At 41.0% G+C, this 24,043-nt stretch overlaps 2 protein-coding genes across 3 annotated transcripts; one reads left to right on the forward strand and one right to left on the reverse strand.

Moving 5' to 3' along the window:
- The first annotated feature begins 3,425 nt into the window (after positions 1–3,425).
- reeld1 (reeler domain containing 1) lies at positions 3,426–7,992 on the forward strand. Its single transcript, XM_085267943.1, has 6 exons — positions 3,426–4,681; positions 4,851–5,166; positions 5,256–5,416; positions 5,537–5,590; positions 5,792–5,930; positions 7,017–7,992. The coding sequence occupies exons 1-6, from the start codon at positions 4,474–4,476 to the stop codon at positions 7,990–7,992; spliced, it is 1,854 nt and encodes a 617-aa protein (XP_085124069.1). The 5' UTR covers positions 3,426–4,473.
- Positions 7,993–9,992: 2,000 nt separating this feature from the next.
- On the reverse strand, positions 9,993–22,766 carry slc10a7 (solute carrier family 10 member 7). 2 transcript variants are annotated; one of them, XM_085269319.1, is made up of 13 exons: positions 22,517–22,766; positions 20,668–20,750; positions 20,437–20,573; positions 19,743–19,818; positions 19,623–19,661; positions 19,460–19,495; positions 18,708–18,791; positions 18,464–18,629; positions 15,927–15,978; positions 15,400–15,473; positions 14,896–15,041; positions 14,732–14,783; positions 9,993–12,863 (listed from the first exon to the last, which is right to left on the reverse strand). In XM_085269319.1, the coding sequence occupies exons 1-12, from the start codon at positions 22,614–22,616 to the stop codon at positions 14,763–14,765; spliced, it is 1,014 nt and encodes a 337-aa protein (XP_085125445.1). In that variant the 5' UTR covers positions 22,617–22,766; the 3' UTR covers positions 9,993–12,863; positions 14,732–14,762. The 2 variants fall into 2 exon arrangements, with proteins under 2 accessions (XP_085125445.1, XP_085125444.1); XM_085269318.1 differs by lacking the exon at positions 14,732–14,783.
- Positions 22,767–24,043: the final 1,277 nt, after the last annotated feature.

Here is a 24,043-nt window from a genome sequence, read left to right on the forward strand (position 1 = left end):
AGACTCCACGAGACACGGAGGCGGGAAGAATCAGCCTCAGGTGAAACAAAACAAAATGTGCAATCACAATGTGAATCTTTGAAAAAGGCCCCCTTCAAAGTAAAATATGAAATTTTAAAAACCAAAATAACAGAGACCCAGTCAAGACAATGACACGTTTCAGAAGCATCCAGAAACGTTTCTCCTCACCATGGAGTTTTCAAAATAAAAGACTTCATGCAGGCTGAATGTGTCACGGCCCAGTGGATCAGCAGGGGCAGGACTCATTGCGGGTTCAAGCCCTCGGCCCACGCACCTGTGAAGAGTAAACACCTGAGCCTCATTTGCACTGTCAGCATTTAACCTGAGGGATGGCAGGTATTCATGCAGGATCATGGTGTGACTCGCGTCAGTGTAGCTTGGCTCTCAAAGTATATAGCACATGTTCCTTCTGTGCCTTTGTTAGCGTGTACGTTCTGCATATAGATTCCCTGAACCCGTCCCTGTGTTCCCTGAGAGGATTCCTTGTTGTGAGTGATTGGAGAGTGGCTGGCAGCAAGCAGTGAGTGATCGAAGAAGAGCAAGTGTTTTCTCCTTGTCCTCCCCACCTTGGATCCACTGGAGCCCATATTCCTGTCACCATTGTATACAGCAGTGTTTCCTGCTATTAAATCCAGTTCTTTGTATTCTTCAGGGCAAAGAAAGACTCAAGGCTCAAAGTGGTCAAACTCAAAAAATGATCTTTAATTTTACATATTCCGGAATATGGAGGCTTAGCACACCCAGCAACGCCAGCTGAAGTCTGAAGCAAAAACAGCAAGCTTGGTCATTTATATTCCTCCTCTAGACGTCACACACACTTTAAGTTTTGATCAAACACTCTGCTTAGTCTCACTTTCTGGCTGCAGCTCCTATTTTCTCTGCAAAAGCATGCAGTTTCCTGTCAGTACTTTTTGGCACACACTGTGTTGGCCTCTCTTATACATAAAACAATATAATCAGCAAATAAGCACTAAGAATATATATTAAATACATGACAGTTCAGCCCCTTTTTGTCTTTTTTAAAAGACGACATAAACCCTGATTTATCCCATTAAGTTTTACTTTCATGTGGCAATAATAGCTAAAATATAACAAACATCAAGCTCTTAGACAGCACCTCACGTTTGCGCCGGGCTGTGAATTATTGCCCCCTTTTTAAGTAAAATCCCACTTCTAAACCCACTGTTATCATCACAAGCTCCAGAGTGCTGCGTGAGTCCTCAGCGAACCGTGACAGAATGCTTATGAAACACTCCCGGTGTGATCTGAAGCTGAAGAGATGGAAGGAAACAAATGTCAAAGACACACCTTTTCTTTTGCAAACTTACACTTAACTTAGAAGGCATTGGAATGAAAAATAAAACAACTAGAAAAAAGTAGAGACAATAATAGAGAAATATCAAGACAACATTTTACTCTGTCCGTGAAAATGAAAACTCAGTGAACTCCGGCATTGATGTCCAGTTTAGATATTTCTTCCCTTGCGCGTCCTGTTGAACCAACTTTACTTCTGTTTTAATGTTGACGTAAACGTTTTAACCTCTTTGTGAAGGTTTTTGGGTTGAATCGTCTTTTAGAAATAAATTTCTTCCTTCTTCTGATGTTAAATCTGACCTTAAAATTCTAATTTGAGTTTAATGACTCGTGAATTAATGCTGATGTTATTCTTATAATATGCTCTTGTGATAGTGGATAGTGACTACTGAATAATGTCTCAAAGTGAAGAGTAACATCACTGATGTTTAAGCAGAAGAAAGACAACAAAATAAGAACAATGAGAACAGAGGGACGAGGAGGAAGAGGTCAGTGGAGAAGTCTGCAAGATCCTGGAGGGAGGCGGCCACAGCTGGTGTACATCCTGGTAGTGTGTGGTTGGGGTGATGGGAGGTCTTAATCCCATAGAAAACCTGATACTAGAAGAGAAATCTTGAAACAGAGCAATAAGAGTAATAATGATCAAATTCTTTGACGTTAAAGTGCAGAGAGACTTTATTGTAAGTGTTCCCTTTTGATGTATCCATAAAAAGGGATCCACCATAAAGTTGTTGCCAAACATACGGCCCGGGGTCCAGAACTGTCTCATCAAAGGGTCCAATCCAGCCTGTGGGATGGCTGTGGAGTATTGCCGAGTGGGAGGGCTTAAATTCAGAATTTCTTTGGTTATATTTTGACCATAAGGATGGATCACATCAGGAGAGCCTGAACTGTTCATTTCTGTCTGAATTGCCGTCAGCCTTACAGCCTTCCTTCAACCAACAACATTCTCCCATGACCTTGAACTCTGCACCAAAGTAAGCACAACATAAATCATTAAGTCATTTTAAATTAGCTGATTATTCTTTTTTCAGAACGTGGAAAAACTGAGACATATTTTTCATAAAGTATTTCAGACTATTTGTTACTTTCATACATATCAACATTGTAATAATTGATGATACGGTGTAGTAGTAAAATAGTAGTAATAGTTGCGGTCTGGCATATGGGCTGAGTGGGAAATTATATATGCGGGCAGTTTGTATTCTTTCTGCACCATTTCATGGTGGATGGTGAAAATGAATTTAAATAAATGCTTTTTTAATGTTTTGAATAAATACAAATTAAAATGACGTGTTTTTGAGTATATAGTATATATATAGTGTTGTCATAAGTATTGTCACGTTAATACATTAATCCTTAAAACAGACGGTATTTGAACCTTTGCACATGGCACAGTGACATGAATCTGTTTAGATTTGTTGTTCACACAAAAGACAATCTTGTTTTCTTATTTATATCTAGAAGGTTTATACACAGCACGCTGTGCACCTGCAGGGTCCACCTAATGCAGATAAATCAGCTTTAAATCAACCACAGACCCCTCTGAGGTAATCATCTAAGATATATTTATTTTTGTGAGGAGTACTTTTGTGTTTAATATTTGTTTATTTTTGAAAGTTACTGTTGCTGTACACAGCGTCACATATGCACTGTTTTTCCATTTGAACGTCACAGATTGTTAATCCAGCAGCTCTACATGCTCTGGATCTACATCCCTCCCCCCTCTTCCTCCGCATCCTGGAGCCCCGGATCACTCTTTCATCCTCAGAGTTTCCAGGAGCACTTTATTCCCCCAGCTGTGGGCTGAAGTATTTTAAATGGTTTTCCCACAACAGCTGAACTGACAGGACAAGAAGATCTGTGCAAGCTGAAGAAGAAGCAGGAGCTCGCTGTTGTTTTAAAGGCATCCTGAAACTTAGTGCTCTGACAAGGTAAGGATAAAACTCACTACTGCTCCAGTCATCCATTCACATGTGAACTCCTTCCTAGGAGGATGTACAAACAGACAAGGCTGCTTAAAAATTGGAAAAAAATGTATCAAAGGAGAGAAAAAGAAAAAAAAGCAAGAAATAAACCTTATGTGCTTCTGTAAGGATTTATTGAGTTCTATTGGTTTAAATAAAAAGTATAACTGATGTAATTTTCTCATAGCCTGATATATTCAGACTCTACATTCATATTTTTCTTTGGGAATTTTGTCATCCATCCATCCATCCTCTTCCACTTATCCTTTTCAGGATCGTGGGGCAGCTGCAGCCCAGCTGTTAGGGTGAGAGGCAGGGTGCACACTGGACAGGTTGACAGTCTGTTGCAGGGCTACAGCTAAAATGATATATTAGCTATATTTGTTCATATTCATTTTTTTTATGAATATTTTGATGAACAGCCTTTTAAGATTTTTGCGTCACTTGCTTTGGGACTTTTCCTCTCATGTTGGTGTGTTTCATGCTTTACATGTTTTTGCACATCATTATTGTTTTTTTTTTTTTTGCATTAATTTGAATAAGTTTGGGACTCTAAGTAGTCAGCACCTCTTTACAGTCACGTTTCGTTTCTTAACAGAGTGGTGTGTCTATTTTTGTTGACTTTGCATGTCTTTGTCCTCTTTTTTGCATCTTATTTGTGTCATTTCATGTTTACATTTGTGGTGGTTGGTTTGCTTCTGTTTGGCTGTTTTGTTTTTTAGGTTTTTGTTGTAGTTGTTTCGTGCCTCACCGTATTTTTTCTTCTGTGTTTTTCATGTGAAGTCATGTCATGTTGTGTGTTTCTGAAGTGTTTCAATACCTTTGATCTCTGCAGTTTTTTCTTTGTTTGCCTCTTTTGCGTCTAATTTGGTTTATTTGCTTCTCTTTTGCCATGTTCAGTAATTTTATAGCTCATCATGCATGTTCATGTGTAATAATAGGTTGATTGGTTCATACGCATTATACTTGTCGTTTTACTTTATCTCTTTATTGTCTTTTGTGATATTTGCACTGCATTTGAGCTCTGTATGGTGGTTTTATGTTGCATTTTCCCAACTTTATTTTGCAGTATCCAGTCTCAGTTTCTGATAAGCAAAATCTTGTTTGCATCATCTCTCAGTCCATCAAGTGAATTGGTTGAGCTACATAAACTTTGTATTTACCTTTAGCGATGCTGTCCACCCTACACTGTTTGGGTGTGTGTGCGGTCTTATTCGTACTGGCCCCGCCCACCACATCGTTCTCCGGTGGTGCAAGCCACGCCTCTTGTCAGGAAATGATTCCCGGCCACATCCGTGCTCACTCTCAGGACTCGCAGCACAGACAGGTCACCATACGCACGTCTGCCTCTTCCTACCTCCCTGGACAGTTTATAACAGGTACTATCAGCGTAATGTGCGACGCTTAACAAACCAACTAAAAACCAACAAACCTGCTGTGATAGTTACTCAAATGTAGTTATTTTAATGTGGTATGTGAGCTGAATGACATTAAAACACCTTCATGATCTGTTTACGTTGGCTACCTTTTGTTTTTTTGACTGTTCAGTAATGGTGCGGAGCTCTCGGGACTTCATGGGTTTCCTGCTCCAGGCACGCCGTGCAGAGGGTACCTTCAGCAAATTTGGAGGAAGCTATGGGGTCACGCCATGGCCCAAAACCAGAGCTGGAAGTGGTGTCAGGAAGTCCAGGAGACAGGGCCCGTTGCTGGTGGGCGGCTCCTGGATCCTCACACCTCCTGGCACCCACACTCTGTGCTGCCTCTCGGAGGGTGACACTGTCACACACTCGGACAAACAGCTGAAGAGAAACCTCTCGTTTGTATGGAGGGCTCCTGATTCACCAGTGGGAGACATACGGTTCTAGTAAGCCTACAAATAATAACAGATTCGTTTTCACAGAATTTCAAGTTTTGTACAAGAAAACACAAACCTGAGTATCCTCTGTTTTCCAGCATCACGGTGGTACAGTCCTACTTTGTTTACTGGGCAGGTATTGAGTCTGGACTGGTGCGTGACGCGGGTCGTAGGCTTTGGAATGGGAGTAACACTACTGGAGTGAATGGAGTGAGTGCAATTTCCACACTACTGCAAGACAAAGTTACAGCCCTGCCAAGTAAGCTGATTTAGTTATTATGTGATGGTAAATTTGGGACAAAATGCAAGCTAGGTGCTTTGAAATAGAACAATTGTCGCCTCTCTATTCACTCTCTTCTCTCACCTTGTTGTCTTGCAGCTCTCAGAGCCTTTAAAGCATCAAAGAAAGAAACAAATGCGACAAATAGACCAGGTACTAGTCTACAACTTATTACAAGAGCAAGAAGTGGACCTTACAACTACAAATCTATGAAAACAACAACAGAAACAACTCATCCAGCCTTGGACAGGAGCAGGTCTGTGACTCTGGCATTGTTTGAAGTCAGTAAAAAGAAGAATATGACCTTAGAAAATCATCAAACTGGTTCTCAAACACCTTTAAGATCATATTCAGGTGTGACTGAAGAGGCACAAATTGACCCCGTTCCTCAACCGAAGGACCCCAAGAGCTCAAGTCCTTTGACAGCATCTTTCTTCTCTGCTGAGGCTACAGGGATGAAAACTACCACCATTTCTTCATTAAACAACACAGTGCAAGCCTCAAGTAGTCCTCTTCCCCTCCTTGTTCCTGTCATCCCGCTGAAGGAAGAGGAACTTCCAAAATTACATTTACCAGATCCAAAAGCACCTAACAAACCTGAAATAGAAGATGTCACCAGAAATCACTCAACTAATCACAGTTTTCATAAGATAAAGCTCCCAAAACCCACAACCCAGAATCCAAAAGCAGCAATCCAAGAAGAAGAAGGTTCAGCAAAGTTCAAGACCCAGAGTGGTTCAGTCCAGCCTCACAGGACTAGTGTAACTGAGTCCCAAACCAATGCAGTTAAATCAGAAATAGGTATCGGGTCTCAAAATCCTCACTCCCAAACTTCTTCACCCAAGCCTATTAGTCATTTCGAAACTTCCATACTTCCATCCATACTTCTTCTACGGTCCCAAACTGGTAGGAGTAATATTTATCCATTTCTCCCAGCATCTCCATCCAAATTCCTTTCTCGCTCTCAAACCTCTTCTCCACACTCCATTCCACCATCCAGATCTCCCATCATTAAGTCCTTTCTCACAATATTGTCCCTTACCCACTCTGAAAACAGCCCTTTAGAACCCAAAAGTAGCCCAAAGCAAACCAGTACACCTTTCTCTAAGCTTCAGACTACAGCTACTGTCCTGAGTAGCTCTCCTCACAGTGAGTATATCAGAACATTTCTCCAAGACATGCCAGAAACTACTACAACTAAAAGTCAGGGTAAAACTAGCATTCCTTGGACAGATTACTCCCAGTCTGAGATATCACCTGACGTCTCAAACAACTCTCCTCGACCACAGAAACAGAAACAAACTCCATCCTCAGAGTCTCTCTTTAACCCACTGCTCTTTACACTGAGGACTGACCAAACTCCCATACTGGAAAAGAGTCAAGTGGATCTTAGGTCTGACGCAAAGATCAGAACTACGCGCCCAGTCTTTGCTCTGCCCTCAGCCACTCCTTCCCTTTCCGCTTCATCTTTCTCCTTCTCCAATACTTTGCTCCCTACTGCAACAGTTAACGATAGGTCTACCAATTCTCCTCATTCTTCTGGAGGTTTACCCCTTGTAACTATGCGTGCATCCATTAGGTCTACATTTGTCATCCCTTCTTCCTTTACGAGAAACCAACCGACAACATCATCAGCTCGTTTTGCTCTCCCCTCCCCTTCTCCAATCTCCAACCCCCCTTATTTGTCATCTTCTCAACCTACCCCCACTTCCCCACAGCCATCCTCCTTTGCCTCGTCTACTATACCCTATTTATACACTTCTAACCATCCATCATCAGATCTCTTGTTTACTCCAGCTCCCTTGCCTACCTTTACCTCTTCCCAGTGCATCACAAATTCAACAAATTCTTCCATTTCTTTTGTTTCTTCTACCACTTCATCTAGCTCGACCTCAGCAACTTCTTCCTCCTATCAAGGTACATCTTTTTATATCCCATCTGTAACCTCCCCGCCTGCTGCCCAGGCTACCTCCCTTCACTCAGGACCCTCTCCAGCTCCCCGTCGCTCTCTGCACAACCTCTCCATGCCCTCACCTTCCCAGAAACATACTGAAGGTCACACTGCATCATCTGATCCTGATCCAAGTATACACCCACCAACACCAAGAACAGACATTCATCCAAACCCCAAACCCCACCCTAACATCGAGGAAAATCTTGGCCACGAGTTGAAACCAAAGCTTCCAAATAGTGATGCTAAACATCCCTCCAGTCCTCCTGCAACTCCAGACAAGGAAGGGAAATATCCAGACATACGCAGACACAGTGCCTGGGAGCTGGGCATGCTGCTGGGCAGCTCAGCTGGTTTGGGTATGGTACTGGTGGTTGGAATAAGGTACTTGTATCGCCAGGCTTGTGGAAAATGGACAGCGGTGACCCTGAACGATCGGGAGAGAGAGTATGGGAGAGGAGAGATAGGACTGATCCACGTCCAGGAGTGTGGAGATTTGGTTAGAGTCCGAAAAATCAGAGAGAACAGCTTAGTACTTCTGGCAGAGTATGATGTACTGTCACCACCTGGAGAGAGAAATGCCGGCTGCCAACAAAGATGCTAGATACCAAAACCTTTCAAGGACAAGAAAATAATCTTGATTAACTCCTCGAATGTTCGGATTGATTTTTTTCCCTACAACAAACATCACATTGGGGAGACAGATCAGGCTAGGTAGTAAAAGGAAAAACAGTGAAATGTGTAACACAAAAGGGTCATTAAGGAGAAAAAGAACGCACAGATATCATCACACCATAACACAATAAAACACAGACAAGCAACAGGAGGACATATTCCAGTGTGTACAGCTGGATCTGGGACCGCTGCAATCTTCGATCGTGCCTCCAGCTGATCCCTGTCCACATCGGATGCGAGCCAGTCCGTTCTGAAATTTTCTTCCTCCTTCCAGATTTTCAGTAACTATTGTTTGAAATTCATTAGCTCAAAAACCAGCAGAACTTTCACTTGTGACAGCACAGCAATGCAGATGAATGCAAACACTGTCGTCTACTGCAGTGCAGGCTCCACAGGGGTGACTACGAAAGGATAAAACTGTGGTCAGTCAGTCTGTTGCTGAAAGAGATATTCTGACACCTTTTTCCGCTTCTTCATTAGTTTTTTTTTTTTTTTTTGCCTGTCCCATTTGGTTCTTTAGCCGTCAGAATTGTTGTCTGAAGACCAACAAGGATACCCAATGGATTTACTTTGCCAAATGGATCATCGTGGCATTGCCGTATCGGTCCAGTTGATCGACCTTTGTTTTTATTGTTTATTATATTTTATTTTCAGATGTTACAGACAGGACAGACATGAGTGAGGGATAGGAAAGGGAGAAAGAAAGAGGAAGGAAAAGAAAAACAGAAGGGGAGAGGGACAGTGAGAAAGGGGGGGAGAAAAAAAATCTCCTGGATCACCTGTTGAGAGAGAAAGAATAGAAAACAAGCAAAAAAAAAAAACCAAAGCAACATACTAAACACAACACCATCGCATTAATCTAGCTAAGTGTAAACAGCAGTAAATACTAAATATTCAATGTTGTTGTGCAGCACGCAGGACAGACAGCGCACAATGTGCTTTGAAGTAGCAGCCAAGAAAGGTGTAATTTAAGTCTACAAACACCTTCATTAGTTTTAAACAAGCAGCGTCTCCAGAGGACCTTTCAGGTCCCGTTGAGCCGCGGTCCCTGACAAAATGGGGCTTGGCAGGCTGTCACGAAATTCGCTGTAAATGTTCACAATCATCCACAGATTATTTAAGCCAGCAGAGCACATTAATAGACTCCATAGACAAAAGCACACACTGGTGCACTTTCTAAGAAGAATCAGCAAGAGCAGAAGAAAATATTCCTGGCTAAATCTTTCTGTCTCCAACATAAGTAGAAGAATAAAGCTACAATCTGAGTACGTTAACAGAGAAGAATAGGTATGTTTTCTGCATGCATGTCTAAATATACCACAGTGTATAGACAATGACAGGAGGGCTGTAAGTCCAGCTCTGATTAGGTTTTATAGGCTGATTTTAACAAGCAGAGGTTTTTGCATCTGTGGAGAAAGAGACTACACTGCTGATCACTAACATCCATATTAAATTGTTAAGTCATGTGATTGCACTCAAAAATAAAAAGTATATTTTCAGTATCATACACTTTTCATTTCTTTATTCAGCTCCTGGAGTTTGAGGCTAAATGCTGGTTTTTAAATTAGGTTTGATTGAAGGTTAAAAACAGCACAAAGCGACTGCGGTCTGCTGGCAGTGCTTTTATTGGTTTATTTTACGACTGCTCCTTCCAAATGATGTGACAGAAGAGCCATCTGTCCAGAAAAAGATGGGTCAGTGAAATTAATGAGCTGCCAATACAGCTCATTAATTCTAGAGTTCTAGAGTATTTGGTCAGAGAACAAATACAAGGATTTATTCTAAAGTGCTTCTGGCCTCAGAGGACGAAGCACTCATTAGGGCTGTTAAGACTTTGTTAAAGAAGTAAGAGAAACACATTCCAGGTACTTCTAACAGCTAGTAGGGTGTGTAGAAATACTCTCTGCTCAAAATGTGGTACTGTGTTACAAAGAGAAAGCCTTTTTGTGTTTAATTCCCAAAACTTCTTTAATAAAACAAACAAAAATCAGACACATACATATCCCACTCATTGTTTCTCCCCACAATAAATTACAATGACAAAACAACCACACTGCAAATAGACTGAACAGAGACTAACTGTAAGCTGGACGACATAAGAAATGACATTTGTGCTGTAAAGGCTTCAGAATTGAAGTGAATGTGGTGACATTCTCCGTCAGAGACGCCAAAATGTTCATACAGTATTTTCAACACTATGTTAACATCTTTTTGAAAGGGCAACAATCATGTGAAAGGAGACTGGAGGCTTTACAGTCTTAGGTGGATACAAAAGCTAATTTCTGCTACTGGAAAAAGAAAAAAAAATGCCATCCGTAGTTCAAAGTTTTGACTTTCTAACTTCAACTTTCAAACAGCTGAGCTAATACTTTGAAATGTCAACTTTGCAAGCTGTTTTTTTTTGTTTTTATTTGTGTAATTAAGGCTTCATAGGTGGAGAAGACCAAAGCAAGAGATAAAAGAACTTGGCGGACATGAGCTCCACTCCAACTGAATATTGGTGTCTGCTGTTAAATCAAGCAACACTTTGCTTAGAAATTTTAATGACACTGACTTGGATTGTGTCACTTTTGTGAAAACAACTTTACAAGTTGCTTGTACTGTTCTCAAGTGGTTTAAAAATAGGTATTGCAGGTTTTTGGTCCATCACTTCAATTCACTTTAATAATATAAGACAGAAACACCATGCTGTAATTCATTGTAGGATATGTCCCATTAATGTTGTTATTGCGACTGCACAGGCGATGTTTGCATCCTTGGTGATAATGTGAGCCAGAAGTAACAGGAGTCTCCTGGATATAGAAATAAGTTCAAAGGATGGACAATGTGTGGTTTCTTCTTTTTCCAGTGTAAGGTTAGGTACACATGACGACTACAGACTAAAAAAAATACTGTAATGTGGGACTGAAGCTGAATACAATCTGCTCACTTCTGGATTTGACTGGTTGAGCAGCATGGTGGTGAAAACCAACGGGCATCTGTAGTGACGTACCAACAAAGCAGAGTAAACCTCATGATGCTGCTATCTGTAATTCAGTGTTAGAAAGGATAGTGACGGTAATTTTAACATGCTAGCACTACTTTAAGCTACAACAGATACAGAGTTAGCTGTGCACAGAGCTACTGTAAGGCCCTCCAGTGTGTCCTCTGAGGCTTGATGGAGTTGTGCTATTACGTAGCGTGAAAGCCCTTAAAGAAAAATGGAAGTCAGAGTTGTCATAATTTACCAGAAGGATGTAAGGCTAAGTCGTTAGAGCAAAGAACAAAATAGAAAAATACTACCAAAGTTCCCCTGAGCAAATTCCCACCCTTTCTCCTCACTGGTGTGCATTTCGGTTTGGTCCACAGAACGAGATGGACTAGAACAACGTTTTAGTGAATATCATGTGCTGCTGTTCTAATGAGATAACTCATTCGCTGTCATACCTCTGAATAAGGTGAAGCAGCTCCAGACCTCATGTCACAAAATTTTGTTATGCAAATCTAGATTCTAGAGGTCTGAAATCTATTATTGTATTTTAAAGTTGCAGCTCTGGAGCCCAGCAGCCTAGAGTGTGGAGGGACTCTAGACCTGGACTCTAAGACTCTAGAGTTCTAGATTTTTCCTCCCAAAAAACATTTACGTGTTTACTGTAGACTTTGGTTGGTGTGATATACAGACATAATCAGCTATATTATTTCCTTAGATAATACCATATTCTACAGCTATGTTCAGAGGTTTATTTAGATCTTTATTCTAGAGCTTGAGTGATGCAGGATTTCTGATTCTGATATTTGGTGGTTTAAAACTCTGATATTCTGCTTTCACTTTCTTTAACATTTCTTATATCTGGTGATTTATTTACTTGTTCACGTCCTGCCTGCTCCGATTGTTTGTGGAGTGCATGTCAACAGGAACGTTGCAGAGTGCCCCCCAGGAAAAAATCTGCAATGTCAAGACATTGTAAGAAAATTGTCCCCCATCTCTTTACTTTTTTAATTTTGCAATATTAAATGCCAATAACAACAGACTGGCAGGTATCTCATACCAAACAATAATATCAGCTTTACCCATTCCTGCTTTTTTTGTGCTTTGTTACTATTTAACAGGATCCTTACTGAGAGCCCAAAGCTCTCCTTATTGGTCCGAGACATAAATGCCCTTATGGGTGACAGATTTGGTTAGAATCTGAGGGAAGCAGGCCAGGAATTAAACCGAGACAGCCATATAGAAACAAGTGAACCAAGTCATTAACAAAAAAATTTGACCTGTAAACTTGGACTCACTACTCCAGTATTAATGTACTAACATCCTCCACTCAACTAAACGCCACCAAAAAACTACTTGTAAGACAGACGGCATTTTAGAAAGTGTCAAAAATCCAATTGGCTGTTACAATACAGTATATTAAGTATCAGATAATCCAGATTGTCCATGTAACAAACACTGACGCAGGCAGCGACCGCTAGTGGGAAGGTAGAAAAATGTTGAAAACGGCAGAAAAGAGAAAAGACTGGTCCAAATAACTTCATCCTTCTGGCTCCAAAATCCATATAAAAATAGAACTCGCACTTAGTTTAATATAAAACAATATATGTGCTGGAAAGAGGAGTCCTTCCTCATCATAGAAAGAAAAGAACTGAGGCACGCGGTTCCTCTCGTTCTTTCCGCTAGGCTGAGGTCTTCGTTGATTGGTAGCAATAAGGCACGTGTGACCACTGCAATCCTCCACCATAGTTCCCTTTTGTATGAGACACCAGTAACTTCACAAAAGCCAACATTTCATGTCAGATGGGCTGCAGCGCTGACAGCTTCACCGCCTGAACAGAGACAAGAGCCATGAGAAAGAAAAGATTGAGAAGAAAAAACATTAGACAAAAGACAAGTCATTTAACAGGACAAAGAAAACTCTGGAATTATTTAATGACCGACAACATGAAGCCAATTACTCATTTTCCCCACCCTAGCAGCACACTTATAACAGGCAGCTGAAGCTTGTACAAACACAACGTTGAACCGTGCATCATTAACTTTGAGAGAAACCCAGCTTCATAAACATTGTGAAGTGAAGCAAAAAGGTCCATGTCCCACCAACAACACAACATCCGTTTGACACCAGAGGGCGCTGTTGCACCCAGAGCGCAGAATTAAAGAGAATGTGCAAAAGAATTATTCATCTGATAGTGGCACACCAAAGTGTTCAATATTAAATAACTAAATATGTGGATAAAACAGACAACATAACATGGGATAATGTGAATATAATGGAGTTTAATAGAGCTCATTCTTATGGAAGTAGTATGATGACAAACAAAATGCAAGCTATGCATATAAAATTTTGTAAAAACTAAAAAACCCAAACATTTAATTATTAAATAAATTAAATGAATAGAATTCAAAACTGTAAAAACAATGAAAACAATAACTAAAAATAAACAAAAAAAGCCCACATTTTTTTGATCTAATGACACTTTGATGCTTTATTTTCTTTTTGTTTCTAATGAATTGAATAAAACATGTTTAAAAACCGGGTCGGGGATGAGTTCCTGCCCCAAGTGGAGGAGTTCAAGTATCTCGGGGTCTTGTTCGCGAGTGATGGGAGAAGGGAGCCGGAGATCGACAGACGGATTGAGGCTGCAGCTGCAGTAATGCAGACGCTGCACCGGTCCGTCGTGGTGAAGAGGGAGCTGAGTGTAAAAGCGAAGCTCTCAATTTACCGGTCGATCTACGTCCCTACCCTCACCTATGGCCACGAGCTGTGGGTAGTGACCGAAAGAACGAGATCGCGGATACAAGCGGCAGAAATGAGCTTCCTCCGAAGGGTGGCTGGCCTCTCCCTTAGAGATAGGGTGAGAAGTTCGGCCATCCGGGAGGGGCTCAGAGTAGAGCAGCTGCTGCTCCACATCGAAAGGAGCCAGCTGAGGTGGTTCGGGCATCTGACAAGGATGCCCCCTGGGCGCCTCCTGGGTGAGGTGTTCCAGGCATGTCCCACCGGGAGGAGGCCCCGGGGCAGACCCAGGACACGCTGGAGAGATTATATCTCTCGGCTGGCCTGGGAACGCCTTGGTATTCCCCCGGATAAGCTGGAGGAGGTGGCTGGGGAGAGGGAGGTCTGGGCCTCTTTGCTTAGGCTGCTGCCCCCGCGACCCGGCCCCGGACAAAGCGGATGAAGATGGATGGATGTTTAAAAACATAATTTGTATTTGAATTTGATTTTTAATGACACAGATCGTGATCTTTTTTTTCCTCTTGTTTGTTCTGTAGTGACTCATATTCAACAGAGACTACATAATTATTTAGATGCAGTATATTGTTAAATTTAATGGGACTTACACAGCTGACTTTTTTTAAATGCCCAAACGAACAATAAACAAAGTAAAAAGACAAAATTTCAAGCTGAAAAAGTTAAAATTGTACAAAATGTATGAAAGGAAAATTGTTTGTCAGTGTGTCAGTAAAGGGCTTTCATAAATCAGAGTATTACTAAGAAAACAACATACCACATTCATGGTTCAGTCACACTTGAATATTATTATTATAATTCATTTTTCTTTCATGTATTTAATATTGAACACTTTGGGCTTCCATATTGTAAATAAAAAGAAAACCCAGGGAAGCCACAGTAGAGATTTTTTTGAAATTATATACAAAAATAACTGAATTTGCTCTTCCGTCCGTTCTTACTCACTCGGGTCAGACAGAAGTGTTGGCATGCAGCCTTATCGCAACAACAGACTAGACTGTAGGGGGACAAGGTGTAGAGGTTAGTGTTGGCATGGAGCCGCCACGCCGAGGAGCAGGAGAGTTTGATTTAACATCGTCCTCAAAGTGCACGTGTGTGTGTGTGTGTACCTTCTGCCGGCTGGTCATCCAGCTGCGGATGGTCGGCACGAGGACGGAGCCGAGCAGGATCTGAGCCGGATGGTAGATCAGGAGAGGGACTGAGATCAGAGACAGGTGCTCATAGCCCTCAAACACGATCTTCAACATGGGGATACCTGTGATTAAATAAATAAGGAAGACCTCATGGACTTAAAGCTAACCCAGCATTTAAAATTAGACTTCAGAATGAGATGCAGCGTAGACGAGATGACTTTGTTCACTTCATGCCAGCTCCGACCTGCAGCAGAGCTCACGACCGAGCTCAGAGCTTCACAGGCCTCAGAAGCTCTTTCTAACTCCTCCAGATTTCTCCTCTCTTTACTTTCTAACTTAAAACTCCACAGAGCTCTCAGGAGACACCCGACACTTTATACAAGTTTTTGCGCGCATGCAGGAGCTCTCTTCAAACACAACTTTGATGTGAAGTTTCTCTCTAACACAAAATCTGAGCGTCTAATCTGGATGTGCACCCACCCAGGGTTAGAGACTTGTGTGTGGAGCAGAACATGATGGCGACGGTGTCCGCGGGGCTGAACCTGGAGCCTGGCCTGCAGAGACGAACAGGAAGTTAAAACGTGTCATCTGTCACCCTCCAGACGGTTTGCAGGTGGTGACCTTTACACCCAGAGCAAAATGTTGGAGCAGTTCTTATTGTTTTAGGGAGCCAATACATGGAATGATAAGAATATGATGAATAAATGAAATGTATAAAAATAAAATGTGTGAATACCAAACTGTGAAAAAAAGAAATGAAATCTTAAAATTTAAGATTTGATCAAAGTTGTCGTTTTTCTGTTTTTAATTTTCACATTAAGGGTTTAATACTGATTCTTCTGCAAGTAACTTGATGACAAAAACTACAAGAAATAAATGCTGAAAGCCACTTAATGCTACTAAAAAATGTAATTAAAAAAATATATATTTAGAAAAACATTTCATCACATTTCTGGGCAGAGCTATGTAAAAATAATCAATGACAGGTTGAGAAGGAGGAAGCTTACCTGGTGGAAAAGGCAAATGTGAGCAGCATGAAGCTGATCTGGATGGAGAAAACTGCAGAGCAAGAAAAAAAAGAGGCAAATTTAACTTCTCATTTCATATTAAGCTAAAATCAACATTTAGATGGACTTTTAGCAGTTTTTCTTTTTAAAATATTGTTTTAGATCTTATAATAATAAGAACAATAAAAAACAGTCCATTTATTATTCCAACAGTCTGGAGTGACCTCTGTGGTGGAAATCTTCAGTAACTCCTTCAGTAACGGTTGATTTGATTAGTTTAGTATTGAGTTCTTCGATTAGCCCTTTTTTGGATTGATTCACCAGTATCTGTTCTTCTACACTGCAGCTGCTTTGCAGCGGTTGTAGTTTGTACTAAGCATCTGTAAAAGACGTTGTGTGAGTTTGTTCATTTATGATTTATCATGGATTTTTATTCTAAATTAATAAAAATGTATGGATACTGAGATGTATTAGTTCTACACATTGTCTCTGAAAGTTTTCATTTTTAGACCAGCTAGCCTGAGGGGTAAAATAAAACACCACACTGTTTGTGAGGGAATAGTTGTACACGTTAATAGTCTATATATACTGTTTCTATGTTTCTATGCTATGTTTCTATGTGTTCAGTCAAAACACTGTTTATTTTATCTCAATGTATTGTGTTCCTATATTCAGCGATTACTGTTTTCTTTCCTTTTAAGTTAGCTTGGCTAGTTACCAAGGTAAACTTTAGGATTAAATTCAGTTAATGTTGATTTGGACGAGAGCTGTAGAGATTTTATGGTCATTTGGCGCCCTCTAGTGGCTGATACAAACTAGAGCAGTCAACTGGGAAACATTGACTACTGTTCTGTTTATTCTTTTCTGATATTTTTATTTGTAGATCACACTTAGTCGGATTGTAAATAAAGGGAATCTCAAGGCTTTTTTAAATCCTTTACCAGATGCTTGCAGTGGCTGTAATTACTTAAACATTCAAAGAAATCAGGTTCTGATGATTATACTCAGTCCTGGCCCCGGGGTCGAGCAACATGAGCTAACATCATTTTAGAAACTGAGCCTGCTTATCGCTAACCTCAATAAACAACACAGAGATAAAACCACTGGACGTGCCTTCCAGGTCTGGAAGGTGGGCTTCCTGAAATCTGCATTATTTTTACTGACTAGTAGAAGGAAACACTGGCAAACCTGGCAAACTGCTAAATTAACCAACACAATCATTAGGAGTCTTTTGTTTTCTTTTTTGCCACTGATTTTACTGAGAGCCAGAAACTTCAAGAAACCAATTACAACCAATCAGGAAGTGCACGTTTCCCTAGCAACCAGAGGTTAAATCATGTCCAACATGGCAAACAACTCTTGAACAATCTCTTGAGATCAGTTGGGTCAGCTTAACCTATGTTTATGGGAAAACGGTCTTAGCAGACAGTTTCCTTTATGGGAAACATAAAAGAACAACTTTACGGCCTCATGGCTGCGGGCCATGAAGAAAAGGAAGATTAGTCAGGACTTCAGTCATAAGTCCTGTGGTCAGCTGTTTAAGGATCTGATCAGGATCTCTTCTGGATGTCTCACTTCAGAAAGTGGACGTCAGGGTACACACCCAGAACTCTCTGTAGGGGTTATACATCTCATGTGGCTTAATTACACCATGGGATGGCTAATGGCTAATGGAAGTGAAGGATTTCATTGGGTGGTGGCCGGTATGCTGGAGCATTTGAAAAAATGTCATCTGAACAGAGAGGTAGTTTTTGGGTGTGAAAAGTGAAGCCAGTGTAGAAGTGTCTTCAACCTGCATTATTTTTAATGACCAGCAGGGGAAGATCGCTGATTCAGCAAAAACTGGCAAACTGCTAGCTTAACCAACACAATCTTTGTTTTTTTTGGTGCAGCACATACTCTGCCACTGATTTTAACGAGAGCCAGAAACATCCAGAAACCAGTGCCAACCAATCAGGAAGTGTACGCTTCTCTAGCAACCAGGGGTTAAATCGTGTTCAACATAGCAAACAACTCTTGAACAATCTATTGAGATCAGCTGGGTCAGCTCAACGCACGTTGGTGGGAAAACAGCCCTTATCTGCCTTGATCCATGTGCTTAGCAGTTTCCTTGACAACTTTATGAGCTCATGGCTACGGGCCATAAAGAAAAGGAAGATTCAGGACTTCAGTCATAAATTCGGTAGTCGGCAGTTTAAGGACAGGATGATACTGTGGTTGCAAACAGGCTTCCAGTGTTATAGAAGTCTGTGGGATAACAGCTCTGACCTCGGTAACACTTTCCAGATGAGCTCATATTCTCAGCCACTGGTTTCAGTTTACAGTGAATATAACATGAAGTCCACTTGAACTTTTGGTAGTTCTCAGAGTAACCGAGGAGAAATGTATTCAGGGATGCTTAAAAAGTTCAACTTTACTCAGCGTTTCAGCGCTAGCACCATTATTTTAACACTTCCTCTGATAGTTTAGTTCAAATTTACAATTTACATTTGATTTCCATTAATCTGCCATTGATGACACGCAGAAGGTGTACTGACTGATAAGGCCGACCAGCAGCAGGCTGGTGGGGTCCAGCTCGATGCTGGGGTTACTGAAGGTTTCGCAGAAGGTGGTGTAGATGATCATGAGGAGGACGGCGCTGCTGATGGCGCCGAACGGGGGCTTTTGCCTTTCCAGAAACTCCCTGAGGAAACCGCGACACACCTGCGCACAACCGAGCAAATCAGCCGATTTAGAGTTCAGACTTTAGACCAAGACTTCAGGACGTGCGCCGCTTCATACCTGACCCAGGATCAGAGGCACCACCACCGTCATGAAGAGCTGAGAGAAGATTGAGGAGAAGGGAACGGAGGACGAGGAGCCGAGCTGGAGGAGGAAGAGGAAAAAATAAATAAATACAAATATTATCACAAGAAATGCACAAAATATTGATCATAAAAATAAAAAATAAAAAAAAAATTAAAAAAAATTGTGCTTAATTTTAGTTATTTTATGACTACTTTTCATTTTTATGACCCTTGGTTGCGTCGTGTCTTTTTTCTTTTAAAAGTAAGGTAAATAAAAACGTATTTAATTATTCGTACATTCGTAATTATTAAGCTCTTCTGGTTCTAATTTTATTCTGATTTTCATTTTTATTGTTTTGTGACTGTTCAGTTGTGTTTAATGTCCTCACGGTCATTTCAAATCTCTTTATGGTTGCTTTGTGTGATTATTTTAGCTCATTTGTGGTTTTTCGAGCTCTTTTTGTGTTTAGAGATATTTACTTTGCATGCATACTTATTTATGTTCTTATCTGGACATCAAACAAATCGAAAACAAAGTTTAAATTTATCCATTTTTCACTTTCTTCATATTTGGAGCAGGACTGGCTTGTAGCGTGTCTGTAATTTAAAAGTGATCATTTTGCTTGTTTTATGTCTCGGTTTGGTTGCCATGGATCTGTTTATGATTGTTTTATGTTCATAACCCGACCAGGACGTCCTTACAAACGTCTAAGCCTCATAAGGCGTCATGTGGCAGGCGGGACTTACAAAGAGCAGCAGCAGCAGAGGAGTGACGACGATTCCCTGCAGGGAGAAAAAAGGAAAAGAGAAATCAGGATTACAGCTTTGACTCTTTGTTCATTACTGCAGGATCGCTTCATTACAGTCACAATCCTCCAAGGAATGTGAAACAGAAAAAAAACTGTCTTACCAAGAAGCTTCCAAAAGCAGAGTTGAAGATGGCGGCGGCCTGCACAAACACGCACTCAGTTTATCACTTTGGTGACACTGCAGGTTTAATCTGACCTGCTAATCTTTGTGTTTGTGTTACCTCGTTGCCTCCGACAGCCTTGGTGAGAATAACGGCGGAAGAGACCGGAGGGGGCATGCAGCTCACCGTCTGTAACCTAGGCAACCACAACAACCACAGGGTGAAGAAGAAAGAGGAGGATGAGGATGAAACAGATCTGAGTCACTGCCTGCCTCCTCAGAGGAAATCGTGAGGATGGAGGAATGTTTTTCACAAATGAGAAAAACAAAACAAAACAATGCAATACGATGTCACGCAAACAGGTCTGCAGGTGGGAGGGGCTTGTGTGAGACTGAGATGACCATATTAGGAATATGTCCCCTCTGTGATGTCATAAAGATCAGAAAAAAACTGCCTGAAATAAAGAGTTTAGAGCCATCTGAAGTCTGGAATTGCTTCCACATAGAAAAAATGTTTACAGATCTTATAAATCTATATTTTATTTACAACTGATGATACAATTTTATTTATTTTAATCTGATGACTTCACTTGGACGGACCTCAAAACAAAACTGTGAAAAAAAATAAAATATCCTGTTCCTGGTGTTTCTCTGGGAAGAGGGAAGTCTCACATTATACACAAACACATGGAGCTGGGTCTGTAGTAATCTGTGAATGTGTGTCTTTATGCCAGCCCTCCAGGTACTGTGAGAATAAAGAACAACATTCTCACACACACACACACAGACACACAGACAGACACACAGAGTCCTACCCTCTGAGCAGCCATTGGTCGATGGCGGTCAGTGAGAGCACCTTGAGCAGCAGCCAAACGGCGAGTGGGAAGAAGATGAGGGTGAAGGACTGAACAAAGAGGTGGAGCCGCACGTGAAGCAGCGCACTGGTCAGCTCCTGCACACAGAGACGGAGACTTTTCCAAACTGCACCTGAATGCAACACTGCATGTTCCATAACTGAGGACAGAAGCAGGATGGGAGCAGCTCACCTCCGTTTTTAGCGACAGGCCGCTGTTGAAGAAGATGAGCGAGACGGCGATGTACGCTACGGTGACCTCCGGTTTTAAAGGACCTGACAGACAGAAACAGATCAAATTTTCAAATGTGACATAGTCTGTGTAATACAGCAGGGAGAGGAAGCAGCCATCTGCTCTCTGTAGCTCTGCGTGGAGACCTGTTTTTACTGCAGTATGGATTAAAAGGGTTTTCACATCCGGTGCAGTTTCACCTCAGTGCTGCCTTTGTGACGTTGACATAATAGTTTCCTTAATAGGATTTAGCTTTCGGTTGGTGTCTTTGGTTCAGCTCTTGACTTGTTTTCCTCTTATTTATCTGTAAGGACCTTCTCTGTTAGGGTGTGCAGATTTTCCTCTTACGTTGCTTGTATGACCTGTGAGGTTCCACAAGGTTCACTCCCGGGTTCATTGTTATTTTCTTTTTACCAGCTTCTTTTAGCTAGAATCAATCTTTTTATGGCATTTCATATCATTTCTGGATAACCAGCTGGAGGCTAGTTAACTGATCATCCCAGATTACGCACTGACTCTTCAATAACTACCTTGTTTTAAACTTCATATATAACTGAACAAAGACTGATCGCACCACAACTTCTGCCTCCAAGTCAGCTGTGTCATCAATGCTCGCAGTTTACAAAAGATGAGAGCTGCATGTCTTTTAGCTGAAACAAGACTAAGGTGCAACTGTTTTCAACACAACAGCAGCAAATAAAACAAACAATCAAAGAAACAAAAACACACCACACCTGTGCTGATGTCATACTTCCAAAGCATCAACATTCCATGTTGGGATGCCCAACATGCAAACTGGCTGAAAAAACACTGTAGTAATCTGTGAATGTGTTATGAAGTTGAGACTTCAAAATGCGTGATGTCACAATGGATTTGACCATCTTTTATATACAGTCAATGGTAACACGTTAAAATAAGAGTCCAGCAAATACGAGCAAGAAAACCCACTGATATTTGAAGCCGGCGTTTACGAGCAGCGCCTAAAGGCACCACACCGATAGTGGCGTCTTATCTAATCTACAGGGAAAATGAGCGGAGGGGTTATCAGCTCCGGTGGCGGCTGATTTGTAGTTATCAATGCTTATGCTTTCTCCTCACTTAGTTTAGTGGGAGTAATTAAAGATGCCGATAACGTGCTCGTGGACGCGCACACATGAGCGCGGAGCGGAGCACGGAGTTGGGTTGACTTGTTGACATTACCTACTGAATGCAACGTGTCACTACAGCGGCACTTCAGGTACGGAGGGAGACACACACAAACACAAGGAACCACTGTGACGTAGAGCCTGCTGCCCCGGGGCCAGCATGCAGGGGAACATTCCACTGAAAGAAAATCCTGAAATGTACACTTTGTTAAAGTCTGACAAAACCTCCATTCATTACATCACTACGTTATAAATAAAACCAACAGTATTTGCACCTTGTTTCGGCTCAGGTCATATTCACAGAAGCATGCAATGTTAAGTTGATAGTCCACACTTTTCTTCAAATTTCGGGGAAACAGCGCTAAATAAAGTCTAGAAGTTGTTCATTTATGGAAGATCAAATGTTTCCAGGTAAATCAGCCTGTGGCGATTTATTTTGTGACTCCTAACGATTGATTTAAGGTGTTAAGTCTTTACCTGAAAGAACACCTTTGGCCCTGAGAGAGAAGTAAAAGGATGGCAAACTCTTTCACAGCCTGGCAGTAAAATGCCCCAAACTGACCACTTAATAAACGGAATATTTGTTCATTTAGAGTCATTCAAAGAGTGAACACATTTTAAAGCAACACCATTGAACTTCAGTGATGAACTTCCGACCCTCTCACCTCCTTTCACTCCGATGCTGGGCTGCAGCTTGGCCGATAAGATGACCAGCACGATCCCGACGATGAACCACTCCTTTCGTATCCTCGCCACGAGGCCCATGTTTCAGCTCGCCGGTGGTCCACCGGCTCTCCTTGCCTGCCCCCCACGGTCACAGCAGCCGGGACAGAAGTTCCCACAACTCCGGCGCTTCTTCTACGAAGCTTTTATCATCACAAAACACAGGCAGAGGAAGCCGAGGCTGCTTCCGGACACATGGGCCCAAACTAGCCGTAAAGACCAGATTACAGACGCACCGACTCACTCATTACCGTAACACTACTAAAAGCAGCACAACATGCGTGTAACGATCAGAATCTGAAAAAATGTCAATAAAAGATTACATGTTAGGATACAGTTTCATTATTTATAGGTTAAAAAACACAATACAAGTAAAAGTATGAATAATACTGTTATAAATAAGAAACAGGTAAAGAAACAATGGATGTAAGGGTCAGTATAACATTAACACATTTTAGTAGATATTTAAAAAGTTATTTATTAAAAATATGTGCCATTTATTTAACTATAAACAAATAATCATAGCAAACATTTTAAAAAATGTAAAAAAATACATTTTGTGATAATGAGGTATTGTTTTAGGTGAACAAGTCATAAAAATATTTTAAAAAATTTAAGTTTGTACAAAAAAAATAGACAAATTTTAATTGACTTGGAGAACAACAGTATATAACATGTAAATAAGGCTGAAATCCCAAACCTCATGCTTTGATGTCCATTTCTCTTCTTACCAGTTTTGTATTCAGTATTTAACGTCTTTTAAAACAGTCAAGGTCACTTTTAATAGAAGACTTATGAACAATAACCAATGACAAACAAACTATATATCAAGTCAATAAAAGTAAATTTTAACACTGAGTATTTAAACTGACATTAAAACATTACAAGTGCTTGAGTACAGATGAACTGTGTGGTTGTAGTACATTGTTAACTATGCAGAAAAGGGATCTCGTGACGTGCTGTGATTAGACCCGTGTGATAAGGAGCGTCCTTGTAATGACATTATTATGACTGTTGTACATTTCTTTGTGGATGATGGCCTTCAGCTGATGCAATTGAAAAGTAAACCACGGTGCAGTGCGAGAGAAGGAAAGGTTTCTAAAGGAGCCATCTTTAGTTTAGCATTTATCCTTTTCACTCTTATTTTTAATTGATACTATACAGAGGTGAGATTTGGGTAAACGACCGTAGATGTTCTAGGCTATCCCAGCTATCATATAGCATCCTATAGTCTTTGGTAGCATGCTTCATTACTGTGATCTGTGTTTCCTTCCTTTCAAATGTTTGAATGACAGTAAAAACGAGTCTTAGGCGAGATGCGGGACACGTTGCTAAACTGTTGCAGGGCTAACACAGACAACCATTCATACCTATAGCAAGTTTACAGGCTCAGCCCTGTAAATACTGACTCTTTGTATAAATTTGATTTGTTTATGAATAAAAGTCTTTGCATGTTATGAAATGCTCGT

Source organism: Mchenga conophoros, linkage group LG3 (assembly GCF_057382185.1).
Source record: "Mchenga conophoros isolate Kocher_MC1m ecotype Shallow Benthic linkage group LG3, M_conophoros_male_GT1.1, whole genome shotgun sequence".
Lineage (NCBI taxonomy): Eukaryota > Metazoa > Chordata > Actinopteri > Cichliformes > Cichlidae > Mchenga > Mchenga conophoros.